The sequence below is a fragment of the Hordeum vulgare genome, chromosome 7H (genome assembly GCF_904849725.1).
Source record: "Hordeum vulgare subsp. vulgare chromosome 7H, MorexV3_pseudomolecules_assembly, whole genome shotgun sequence".
In the NCBI taxonomy this organism is placed as follows: Eukaryota; Viridiplantae; Streptophyta; class Magnoliopsida; order Poales; family Poaceae; genus Hordeum; species Hordeum vulgare.
The window spans coordinates 269,465,626-269,479,566 of record NC_058524.1 but is presented as its reverse complement, the minus strand read 5'-3'; the positions used below and the strand labels follow the sequence as shown (position 1 = coordinate 269,479,566).

General features: G+C 39.5%; 1 protein-coding gene across 1 annotated transcript; it reads left to right on the top strand.

The window, feature by feature from the left end:
• The first annotated feature begins 746 nt into the window (after positions 1 to 746).
• LOC123409642 (heterogeneous nuclear ribonucleoprotein A0-like) lies at positions 747 to 7,328 on the top strand. The gene is made up of 6 exons (XM_045102498.1): positions 747 to 908; positions 999 to 1,039; positions 4,909 to 5,072; positions 5,823 to 5,928; positions 6,039 to 6,208; positions 6,597 to 7,328. Exons 1-6 carry the CDS (start codon positions 841 to 843, stop codon positions 7,110 to 7,112), a joined length of 1,065 nt encoding a protein of 354 aa, XP_044958433.1. The 5' UTR covers positions 747 to 840; the 3' UTR covers positions 7,113 to 7,328.
• The last annotated feature ends 6,613 nt before the right edge of the window (positions 7,329 to 13,941 follow it).

Here is a 13,941-nt window from a genome sequence, read left to right as displayed (position 1 = left end):
ACAACGAACGTACCATCGTGACCGTAGACTTCTTCTTTAGAAGTAGAGATTATGTGACAATCAATTTTAGATCCTAACTTTCCTAACACATGTATCTTTCCTAACACATTGATTGTCATTTAGTAATAGAAATTTGATTGTTAGAAAAGTTACATGTGTTAGGAAAGTTAGGATTTCAAACTGACTGCCACATAATTTGATTTCATTGTTTGATAACGTCTTATCGGTTCCTGTCATTTGTAACATGTCATTTGTAACATGTCTGGTTAGGAAAACTTAAAAAGATTAGGTAAGTTTCTGTTGAAAGATGAAAAAGCCAATGTAAAGGAATGGTGGTGGGAGGTGAGACGAAGAAACCGGACGAAGAAAACCCGTGGATGCTATTCACCAACTAAGCAATTAGGAGTAGAGATCCATGTGATGCGGACTAAAAATCGGTGAGAGGTGTGACAAATGAATAATCGACCTATGTATTATCCCTTTAGGAGTAGAGATACGACTAAAAAAAACTCCCCATTATTAATTATTTGCATCCAAATTAAGTTTATGACTAATTAATAAATTTTAACAATGACTTGATTTCATAATTGATTTGGCGCAAAAAAACCCTACTTAGATGGGTTTAATAATTTGTTTGTGTAATTAAATTTCTATTTAATTAATTATATTAATGACTTTATTTTAAAATTGATTTGGTTTTTTGTTTTTAAATTATGTTTGCGTTAATGACTGAAGTACGGATGAAACGACGTACAGTACAGACTGCTCCTGATCCGATAGTCGAACGAGGGGACGCGCGATCCCAACCCCGCACCGGAACCCTATCTAGCCAGCGCTGCCATGGGGAAGTCGGAGGCGAGACCCAAGGACCATGGCGGCCGCGACGTTGGCGGCAGCGGAAGCCCCGGGTAAGAGAATCCCCTCCCCCTCTCATCGCGAGCTGTCGAGCCATCTTGGTCTGGCTGCCTGATTTGTTTGGGTTTGGTTTTGGGTTTCAGGAAGATCTTCGTCGGAGGTCTCCCGCGCGACACCACACTAGGTAACTCGCTTTGGTTCCTTCCTGTTATGTTGTTGGTATGTGATGCTTGTGGCGTTTTGTGTTGGATGTGGTCACTCAGATCCCGATTCAGTCGTATCGTGTAGTGATCGGTATTTTGGTATCCTGTTTTCTGGACTAGATTTCTGTGGTTTAGTGCGGTTGAATGTTTGTTTAACTAGATAGATTGTGTAGGCATATTCTATTTTCCTCCATCTATACGCTTATTTTTGTTGCACTGCGTTGAGATTAATGCGAGTGAGACACTAAGGGCGTGTTTGGTTGCCTGGGTGCATCCAGGATGCATTGCATGAAGGAGCTTGGGTGGTCCTGGCCTGGTTGACCTGATGCAAAATAAAAATGAGATGTGTGTTTGGTTGGGTGCATGATACGAGCTGGGTTCAACTCAGATTTTGTTTGGTATATTGCATCTTGGGTTGTATGAGAGATGCAACATACAACAGATATTGTTTGGTGGGTTGTATGATGTCGAACAGATATAAAATAATTACAAGATAGTTTTGGTAATATCTTTGATGATTGAAATAATGAAAGAATATGATTGAAGTAATTTAAAAAATTGGCAGCATCTTGTTTGTTTGTACGGTATAGAAGCAGCTTATGATACAATCAATATCCAATACACATAAATCAATATCCAATACACATAAATCAATATCCAATACACATAAATCAATATCCAATACATCTTAAACGTTCACATATTATAGGGCCACACATCCATATTAATCCAGTACATCGCATAAGCATCACATAAGATTCAAGTTACATTCCATACATCACATATATATAGGGGCATTGTTTTTTTGACCAAATGGAATAAAATATGGTCAACTAGTTAATCAGCAAAGATTTGCTCACACTCCACCCTTGGGCACATCATCCTTGAGCTTGGAAAGGTGGTGAATGACCCAACGAGTGCGGCGAGTCTCCGTCATCTGCACGAATGAGTGGCTCCTAGCCCTGTTGGCACTCTCATTGAGATAATCCAAGATAATCAATAGATCATCCTCACTAAAACCAGGGAGCTCCATCACAGCATCATAAAGTTCAGGATGTGCCTCTGTAGTGGACTTGATAGCATTAGCAACTTCACGGACTGCTTCAGACATGTTGGTCATGACCAAAACTTCTTCTTCGCTCATGAGGCTAGCCCTCTTCCTTTTACCAGTGGAATGAGCAACAGCAGCTTCCCCATGAGCAGCAGCAGTAGCACTCGAGTCAGGTTCATTCCCATCAACAACAAATTCAAAACCAGAACCTTCAATGTTGACAATCGATGGGGAGGTTCCCACCATTGAAGCAACCCCAAGAGCCTCATTAGATGCCATTGCATACCTCCCTGTAGCAATACCAGTCCCAAAGATAGCAAGCATTTGAACATAGTTCTCTAAAGGCACATTGAGGTACTCAACATCTTTGGGATGGTCCTATATGTAGTGTGGTTATGGGAAGGTTATATACTGACAAATAGGAAGCATGTGAAAGGAAATAATTATAGGTCAGTTCAAAGTACAAACCTTGATATGGCCCAGATAGTGCTCTTCCTCCAGTGATATGACACAGTTAGTATCATCCCAAAGTGACCCACTAATGTCTCGGAGCTTACTAATCTTCACCCACCTAGCACGCCACTTGCGGAGGTGGTTGTAGACTTGGGTCCCGGTTATTGCAAGACCAAAGTGGTCACTACAATTCTTAGCCACCTGGTTTAAGTGCACCTCCTTAAAGCCTTTGTCAGTCTTCACTCCACTAGCAATGAGCTCTACAAATCGACGTAACATGAAACCAGACATTGGAGATGTCCAACGCAATGGGTGATTCCCACCACCATGCCCACCATCAGCCCCCATCTCAGCCATCACTCCTATGTACAAAGCAAACAAAGGAATCTGATTACGTAAGAGTATATAAAGTATTTAAAATGGAGCTGAAATAGTGACATAAAAGATTTAAAATGGAGCTGAAATAGTGACATAAAAGAATTAAAATGGAGCTGAAATAGTGACATAAAAGAATTAAAATGGAGCTGAAACATATGCCCAGCCCAACACTTGAGCTCTAAACATGAGAATTACCCCTATTGGCAAACATATGCCCAGCCCAACCATCTCTAATTTGTGACCAGGTTCTATTATCATTTTCTATGTCAATAACACCATCAGAGGCTGGATTCCCAGTCCAAGTGTGCTCCGGCGGTACAAAATCGTCCTCTCCCCACTGAAGCATAACATAACGGACTGGAGCACGATAATTTCTAATTCTAGCCCTTGTAGTTATAGTGGCCATATGTGCACACAAAACAGCAACCAAACCAGCAGCTTGCACTATCAGCGTATCTCGAGTCTTGCTGTTGTCATCCATCTATATAAATGTAGCACAGATTTAATACTGATAAATTAACACTGATAATATTTACATCAAAACAAAATAGAATATGTGCAAAAAATTTAAACAGGGGTAACCAGGGAGCAGGAGGGATTGAGGGATAAATTAACACTGATAATATTTACATCTGGCGGCAGCGTACTTATCAGATCTGAGAGGGATTGAGGGAGGAGGAGAACCAACCTGTGGGGGAGGAGAGTGGGTTGCCGGGGCGGGGGAGGAGAGCGGCTCGCCGGGGCGGGGGCGGGGACGGGAGCGGCGCGTCGGGGTGGGGGCGGGGACGGGAGCGGCGCGAGGACGAGAGCGGCGCGTCGGGGCGGGGGCGGGGGCGGGAGCGGCGCGTCGGGGTGGGGGCGGGGACGGGAGCGGCGCGAGGACGAGAGCGGCGCGTCGGGGCGGGGGCGGGGACGGGAGCGGCTCGCCGGGGCGGGGGCGGGGACGGGAGGGGCTCGCCGGGGCGGGGGCGGGGGCGGGGACGGGAGCGCGGCGCGGCGCGAGGACGAGAGCGATGCGTCGGGAGGGAACCCTATCCTCCAGGCGAGAGCGATGCACGCGCGGGTCGCTGCACGCGCGGGTGCAGGCTCGCGGAAACGGCCCGAACTTGCGTTTCCCCGCAGCCTGGCCCGGAGGCGTTTTTTGCATCTGTCGGGCCAGGTCCAACCACACATACAGCATACCAAACAATCTATATTTTGCATGGTGGGTGCGAGCCAGATGCAATACAACGAACCAAACACGCCCTAAGTGTGCGGACTTTGTAGCATGTAGCTTTCGACAAGACGATGCTATGATATCTGTCCCCTTTGATCTTTAATAAATTCTATCAACGGCCACGTAAATTTACTTCGTATGACAGTTTTTGTGCGTGGTTCTTTTCTGAACTGTTGCCAACCCGTGGCATGCATATCAGGTGGCTATTTGTGTTTGTAGTATTGAAGCAAAACATCTGTTTGTTTGAATTACTCTGCTCAGTTATTTTCACGACCAAGGAGATGCTGTTTGTGGACAGTGTGGGTTACAATTGATCCAAGGGAATTAATTCCTACAGCGGAGCATGAATGGGCTAGCACTGTGATTGAGTCAATTATGTTTGGTTCTTTTCCAATCATCTGATTGATATAGATACTACCCCAGTTACTCACTCCGTTCGAAAATGCTTGAAGTTCTAGGTTAGTCCTCTGGAGTCAAACATCTTTAAGTTTGACCAAGCCTATAGAAAATATAGTAACATCTAGAATATCAAATTAGTCTTATTCGATTCATCATAAAATATGTTTTCATACTATATACAGCTGATGTTGTAGATGTTGATATATTTTTCTATAGACTTTGCCAAACTCAAAGATGTTTGACTTAGGACAAACCTAAAACCTCATGTATTTTGGAATGGAGGGAGTCCCTGAGTAATATATTCTCTGATTTTTATTTTAGTACTAATTTGGTTATGTAATTTTCAATGACAGCCACATTTCAGAAGCATTTTGGTAACTATGGGGTGATAGTTGATTCGGTGATAATGAAAAATAAGCAGACATCTCAGCCAAGGGGTTTTGGCTTTATTACATATTCTGACCCCGCTGTTGTTGATAAAGTGATGGAGGACACCCATGTCATCAATGGAAAGCAAGTAAGTTTTTTGTTCTAAATACACCACAGAGGAGTGCAGCTCCACAATTGCTAAACTGTTTATATAAAATTAAGCACTTCTAGCTTTACTGTTAATGCCTACTCCTTTTGCATGTAACTTCCATATGCTCATTACAGATGGCCTGCTTAAATACTCATCCATGTTAACTTACTGATTATAAAATCTTGATCTTCTGATATATCTATTTTACTTATTGATTTGATGCTTGCTTCATTTTCAATTATAATCATTCATCAAGCACTTCAAATGCTATAGGGTTTTTGTTGCACCTATGTCAGTCTGTTTCTCTGTGTTCTTTAATTTAATTTATGGTGTTTCTGGTTCAATTTGATATGACCTGTGTGAATCTAGTTGCTCATTCTTTTAGGTTGGTCTATGCAAATATGCTTTGATTAAAGTTCTATTTTGCCATTTTTAGGTTCTTGTTAGATCTATTGTTGTTGTAATAAAGAACTCCTGTTCTGTTCTATCTATATTGGCACTCAAGTACCATGCCTGGTTAGGTTCTTGTTAGATCTATTGTTGTTGTATAAAAATGCTCCTGTTCTGTTCTATTTTGCCATTTTTAGGTTCTTATTAGCTCTATTGTTGTTGTATAAAAAAGATACTGTCCTCTTCTATCTATATTGGCACTCGAGTACCATGCGTCCATGCCTTGTGTACAACTTCCCTGTTCCTACATCTTTGTAATGGAAATTACTTAGTGGGCTTGCTCATTTTTGTTTCCAGGTTGAGATAAAGCGAACCATTCCAAAAGATTATATGAAGTCCAACCCTAAGGATTTCAGAACTAAAAAGATATTTGTTGGTGGCCTTCCCCCAATACTGACAGAAGGTATGATACATTATGGAATCATATTGTCTGTTTCCTTTTCTTTTTTTGTTAGTCTGCTTCCTTGTACATCATTTTTGATATGATGACCATTCTATGTGTTTATTACTTAGACGATTTCAAGGATTTCTTTGAAAAATATGGAGCTGTGGTTGAGCACCAGATTATGCGTGATCATCAAACAAGACGATCCCGAGGCTTTGGATTTGTTGTTTTTGAATCTGAGGAGGTTGTAGATGATTTGTTAGCAAATGGGAATATGATTGATCTTGCTGGTTCGAAGGTGAGTCTTGTGCATTTCGTAACACAAATGCCACCAATTGTTAGCCCCTCCACTGTAATACTTTACAGGATGAAACGTGTAAAGACTAAAGAAGTTTCACATCGAATTAATGTCTGACAAAGGAAAATTCATTCTTCCGGTACTCCCTCTGTTCACAAATATAAGATGGTTTGGATATTTCAATATGGACTACATAGGGACTGAAATGAGTGAACACACACACTAAAACAAAATTTACTATAGAACATCTTATATTTGTGAACGGAGGGAGTACATACATGTCAATAACCGTGTTAGTGTCGTGGACCATCATGCTTTACAGATCATTGGTAGCAAGGACCGATAGGTTTATATTTGTCAGTACTTAGGTCAGTTGCTTTGTTTGTAGGTTGAGATCAAGAAAGCAGAACCAAAGAAATCCTCAAATCTGCCAACATCAACTGGTAGCGATTCTAGATCAGCATATGGTAGGGATTGTAGGGACCGTCCTTCTGGGGATGACCGTGGTGGACTGGCTGATGCTTATAGCAGCTACAACAGTGGTGGATTTGGTCCTTATAGGAACCATGGAGGTTTTGTTGGTGGTTACGGCGGGGTACGTGACTACCATGAGCGATATGGTCATTACTACCCAGAATTAGGGGGCTATGAAGGCATGTCTTCCTTTGGTTATCCTAGCCGTTTTGGGCCATATGGAGGAGGCTTGGATGGACCTTATGCTGCAGGGAACTTACGTGGCTATAGGCGGGGTGGTGATGAGAGCTTTGGTGGCCCTGGTAGTTCTAGCTTTGGTGGCGCCATGTATGCTGGGGCATATGATCCTGCACTAGGTATTTATGCACCTGGCTGCACTCCTGATATGAATAGAGGAAGTTTTGCCCCAGGACGACATCACCCATATTGATGATTGGAAAGTGTCCATAAGGATTGAACCCAGCATAATCCTCGACATCGTTGCTGTTTCAGGTTGTGATTTTAGCAATTACTAGGATACTAGAACCCTGTGATGGTCTAACTCATGTTCTGTAAATGCTTGCTAGTTTGTGTGGACTTTAACTTTTATTAGTTACTATGTTCACGGTTTTGTTTGGGATGATATAGAACTATTGTACTTGTCATAGCGTAACGTGTGCATCGTGGATTATGTTTAGACTAGCAAAAGAGCCTATGCGTTTCAACGGGAGAATTAAATCCTTGCACGTGCCCAGCAATCCAAGCGATCCACTATCGTGCTTCTCTACCGAGCAAAACATACTCCCTCCGTTTCTAATATAAGTCTTTTTAGGGATTCAACTATCGACTACACACAAATGTATATAAACATTAGAATGTAGAATCATTCATTTTGCTTTGTTGTCTGTAGTGAAATCTCTAGAAAGACTTGTATATAGGAACGAAGGGAGCAGTTGTCATGTTCTGTAGTATCCGGCAATATCAGGTTTGGGTTATGTAGTGCCGGGTTAATATATTAGCCTAATATTTCTGAGCACCGTCATCTAGTGAAATATAACCATATGCTACTTGTATCTCATCAGGTAGATTTGGTACCTACTATTTCGAAACTTATATACTACCTTCATTCCTAAATATAGGACGTTTGGGTAGTTAAATTATTGACTGCCCAAACGTCTTATATTTAGGAATGTAGTAGATAGTAAATTTGAACCAAATGCTGGAATTTTGTCTCTTCACAAGCACATGTTTTTCTACAGAAATCATCTACCACACTAAATGAATACTTCAATTATAATATATAAAAGAAATAACAAGTGCTTCTACTCCAATTGTATGTATATAAATGACAAAAATATCTAGGCAATGCATAGATTAGGACGCCGATAACGCCCGAACAATCGATGGGGTTCCTTCCTTGACCGAACAAATCTCTCTTTTTGAACGAGAGGTATCCTAAAATGCTCAAGCCTTCTAGAAACCTCTTGTCGCTCGTCCTCCAACAACAAAATAAAATGCTCGTCCTCCAACAACAAAATAAAATTGCCATACTACCAAAATTATCTGCCATGGTTTAAATTAAGTTTTGCCATGCTACAAAAGATAAGTTTGCCATAGTTAAATTAATTTTTGACAAATGGTCAAAAAATAAATTATCATAGTCATAAAAATTTGCCATGGTCCATACACTAAAAAAGTCATGATGAATAAAAATATTTTTGCCATGAATATGAACTACTCCCTTTGTACCTAAATAATTGTAGTATGAGAGAACTAGTTTAGTTCTCTCCAACTACAATTATTTAGGAACGGAGGGAGTAAATTTTTGCCATGGTCACATAAAATAATAGTTTTTGCCATGCTAAAAGAGAAATAAAATTTGGCAAGGTCCTAAAACTATGTATTAATGGCGAAAAAATCTATAAAGTTTGCCAGCAAAAGTGGTGTAAATTCGTCATGATGCACACGTGATGCTTGTCGCGATGGTTACATTGCATGCAAAAAAAAGTGTAATGGTGACAAAATTTAGTGTCATTTTTCTCCATGATGCCAAAAATGATATAAAATCAGCATGGTATGTACAACATAATTTCCATGAGATAGTTGCAAGTACCATCCTCATAGTCGTGGGATAGATCCAATATGGTCCTTTGGTTGAAAAGTGTTTCAATGTGGTCCAGGTACATAAAAATATGTGATGTATACGGTCCTGATACTTAGGGCATGTTTGGGACCGCTCTGCTCCATCAAAATCAGTTTCGCTTCACTTTATCAAATCCACTTTAGAGCAGTTTTATATAGGAGTTGCAACCATTTCAAGAGAATGTTTGGGTCTCATTTAGCTTCAGCTTCACGAATGAAAAATTTGATGAAAATGATCTATTTGATTGGATGAGAGATAAGCAACGAAGGGGTATCCACTTACTGGTGGCAGTGGTGGGTAATTTTCTTTTAACTTCAACTTTTATAATTTTATGGAGCACCTCCTAAAAAGTTTCACAAAAAATAAGGAGTTGGACCCCAGATTCTAGTTTTTTTACGGAACGGTATATCGTGGAGCTACCCCGTTTGCCTTATGTTTTTTAGAGCGGAGCTGAATTTTCTGGAGTAGAGCAGTCCCAAAGAGGCTCTCTTCCTTATGTTTTTCAGCGCGTCACCACATATTACTTACAACGCCGCTGAACAACATGTCAACTCTCTTCCTGTGCGGGATCCACCTATCAGTGAGCGCGAGGAAATATAGAAGTTAAAATTGCTTCAACACGGTCTTGATACATGAAAATATGTGATGCATACAATCCTGAATCGACGCGTCTGAATGATAAAGTGACAGAAATGTATGATTCCTTCTAATCATATATGGATTTACTTTTTTTTTTTACTTTTAATAAATTGTTACTTCTAAGCCTACAACATATTAATTTTTTTACTTTCACGATCATTACAAAATGGCAGAAATATAATGATTACTTCTAGGGAAACGTTGCCTTTCGACCGACGGATGACTCCCGCGTATCCGCCATCTTCGTGGTTGTTCGATTAGACTTTAGTTATATAACATGTAACACTACGTGAGACGGTCCAAGAAGTGTGCAACATTAGGCATGTTGCAAACACATTTTATAGAACATGCTATGTTACTAACATACAAAGCCACAACAAGTAGCCCACGCGTACATAACTTGATCATTGTTTCATTGATTATTTTTTGCAACATCTTTCTTGTTGCAAAAATTCTTCCGCTACATCAGCTATGTTACAAGAATATGAAAAATAAAAAAAATACTATAACACAATGTTTGTTGCAAATATTTTTTTGCAACATGATCTTTGTTGCAAAAATAACACTTAAGATTATATTGTGTCACATTAAAAAGATGCTTTGAGTGGGTTTGCAACAAAGTCGCTGTTGAGAGTGAACACCGCAACAACCAGCTTGTTGCAGTTTAAGACGCACACGTTTGGGAGATCCACTTTTGCAACATCAACTCTGTTGCAAACAAAACTGTAACAAAATCTCTATTGCAAAAAGAAAATCTATGATAAAATTCTATTGCAAGAAAAATCCGGCAACACAACCTATGTTGTAAAAAATATAATCTGCAACATTTTTTTTGCAAATGTTTATGTAACAATACCTTTGTTGCGAAGTAGAGGGAGACATTGAGCCACTGGATTGTGCCACATCCAACGACTCGTGATGCGGCGGATCTTTTTAAAAGATCCGTCGGCAAACGCGTAGCTTACTTCTAATCGTATGTGTAAGCATACTTTGAAATCAACATTTGCTTTCAAGGTTAAAAACTTAAACACATAGTTCCACACACAAAAAAAAAAACTTAAAACACATAGCACAGAATGGTACATCCCGAAACCAACATGTTTTTCTGGGTAAACCAGCATGTGCTTTCAGGGTTGAAAATATGTACTCAATAGTCGAGTTGTACCTGACACGATAATCTATCAAGCAGGAGATTAATTTATTATGTTTTTGCATATTTAGGATAAAAAATAACGTGTGAAAATCTACTAAAATCAGTCCACGGACACAAATGAAAATCAATATGAAATGCGAGGAAGTAATCCAAAGTGTGCCTTCAGCTAAACAATAAAATTTATCTTACCTAGAACACATTTAGAAAAACTTCTATTTTGAATGAGTGATCATTTGTTTTTAGTTTCTGACATGTAAGTAAATATTTTTCATGCATAAGGACAAGGTAAAATGCGACAAACTAAAGTTATTAGTTCAACAAAATGACATATTGATTCGCAAAAAAAAAAGACATATTATACACAAATATAAATGCATTTCCTTTGTGTGTTTGCCTATATAAAACCATGCGCATCTTATTATTAGCAAATATACATCTTATTATTAAGCTAACTACCGCCAGCTTAATTCGCTAGCACGCGTGTCCTCGGGCGTGCTACAGCGGAAAACACAATGCGACATATATAAGAGCATCTCTAGCAGACCCCTTAAAGCCACGACCCTTAAACCCTCGATAAGGACAGAGAAAACCGCGGTTTCAAGGTTGAAATTGGCTGCGGCGGAACAGAGCCCGCAAACCCGAGCGGTAAAAGAGAATATCCCTAAGATCCTCGCCACACTACTTGTCCGCCCTGCGTAGCTCGCTCGCTCGCGTGCGCTCGCTTACGAAGCTGCAACTCGCCCGCTCGCGTCGGGCACTCCTCGCTCGCGCCCGCCGGCCGCACGCGTGCTGCCGTGAGAAATTGGACGGGACACTCTGGAGCTGGTTAGGATTGAGGCGAGGAAACGTAAAGAGAAGGCCAGACTTTGCCGGAGCCGCATGCAATTGATGGCTGGAGCCCTTTGGTATGGACAACAGCGGCGTGGAGAGCGAAGAATTCCAGCCAGTTTGTGGCCTGTATACTACCCTCCAAACGACATAAACATAGGTTGGAGTCTCGCGTTTTCGACGGCCTGTAAAATGTTTACGGTTCCTCAAAACACTTTACATGGTTTGTTCTGGACACAAATTTGATCCAAAACTGTAAACCCGCCGAAATTTTACAGGTTTGGCGTTTTTATAGAGTCTACTAGAGATGCTCTAATAGGCCATACACCCGTAAAGTAAACAAGAGAAGCAAATAAAGTTGCTCACGAGCGAGCTAGACTAGCAAGATTTTCCGTGACTTCTGAATGGTTTGAGGAACCTTTAGATGAAATTGTAATGATCCTCATAAACGATAATGTAATGGTTATTTCTAATGAATAAAGTTTTTCGCTTATTTCAAAAAAAAAAAACAAGAGATGACACTTGGTCCGTTGGCTAGCACGTGCAACGCGGGTGCACAAGTTGCGGGTTCCAAAACCCTACAATGATTTGCTTTTATTTTATTTCTCATGTCCAGTGACACATGGGTCCCAAACGGACGCAGGTCCGTGCTGACGTGTCATACGGAAGAATACACAGTATGTATGCAATATGGTTTCGTGTATCAAAACCCTATTGAAGCACTTTTCAATCTTCACGACCAAATTGGCCTCGCCATCGACTACAAGTATGATATGTGCAATCATCTCAATTTCAATAATGCTCAAAGTAAGAAAGCATCAAACAAAAATTTCCCTTCTTCAACAAAAGCGTTATATTGTAGTGAGAAGAATAAATTTGCCATGAACAATAGACTAAAATCTGCCATGATTCATGAAACAAAAATTGTCATATTCTATTAAGTGAATTTGCCAGGATCATTTACTAAATTTGTCATGATCCATAAATTAAATTTGCCATGGTGAATTGCTAAAATTTACCATGATACATGAATTATTGAAAAATGCCATGTTCAATTACTAAATTTGCCATGATCCATAAACTAATTTTACCATGTGAAATTACTAAATTTTTCCATGGTTCACAGTAAAACAAATATTGCCATTGTCAATTACTCAAAATTGCCATGGTCAACAAAAATAATGCCAAGGACCTTTTTTGCGTGGGCAAAATTTGCTTTTATAGTTCCATGTGAATTTGCGAACAATTTCATTTTTCCATCAACCTTATAACACCAAAAAGTATTTAAAATTGCCGCCACAACTTTCAATACCACGCATAATTTAGAGGCACATTTTATACTAAGAAGTATTCTTTTCCATGGCAATTATGTGGAAACATTATAGATTTTTTCATCATGGTTTGAAATAGTTTGATTTGGCATAAGAACATAAAAATACGTTAACCGCAATAAGTGATATAGAACATATTTTCCATGGCAAGAGGTTTAGAGATAGGCCACTGTTAAGAAAAGATAAACATTAACAAAATTGTTTATTCCCTAAAAATCATGGCAAATTTTCCATGTAAATTTTTTAGATAGCACAATTATACTAAAAAATGCCATGGCAAATCTATTAAAAAGTTGCCATGCTTAATGTGGTCATCATCAAACCTACAAAGTCAAAAGGGAAACAGAAACACACCATTTTACATCGTTGCTGAAGCCACGTGAACAGAAAAAAGGAACACATATTTCTACAATCAACTCAAATTACTTTTGTTGTACTACACCACGTGATAATGCAACTTTGCTCTGTTGTTGTACTTTGTGTATAAAAAACAAGCCATGTGAATAGAAAATTGCAGAGCAAAATCTGATGCAAATAATGACAAATTTGCAAATGCTTAAGTTGATGCAAAATTTGTAGAACAAAACTTAAGCATAACAGAGCATAATGGTGAAATGTCGTAAATAGATGAATACAACCTATGAACAGATCTAAGTTCATTAAAATTGCAGAGCAAAACATAAACATAACAGTCTGCCAACACAACCTCATGGAGTAGCATCAAAACCTAAGCATAGCATCAACTCAAAACAAGCCTCATGAACATAAAGCCATGGAAGCGGTTTATTTCTTGCGATTGGATTAAAAATCATGGAAAATTTGCCATGTGAAGACAAGTTAAATTGCAGTTGTGTTGAACTGAACCTCAATTTAGAAAAAAACATTTCTGACAAAATGCATAAACCAAGACATATTGTCTTGGCAAATCACTTTGAAAAATTAGGTAATGGCAGCAAAATTACCATCTCACCAAACCAAAACTGTCTTTGAAAAAAATTCTGGAAAATTGCCAACAAAAACGGCCCTCCATGCACATCCATCGCTCTACACATCTTCATATCTACTAGATCCAGCGTGCACATCAAACAAGTTGCATGAGGGAATGCGATGAGGACATGACTATCTTGGATATGACCAAAAATATTGCATACATGCATATTTTTGAGGTGATTTCTTATAAAAATTA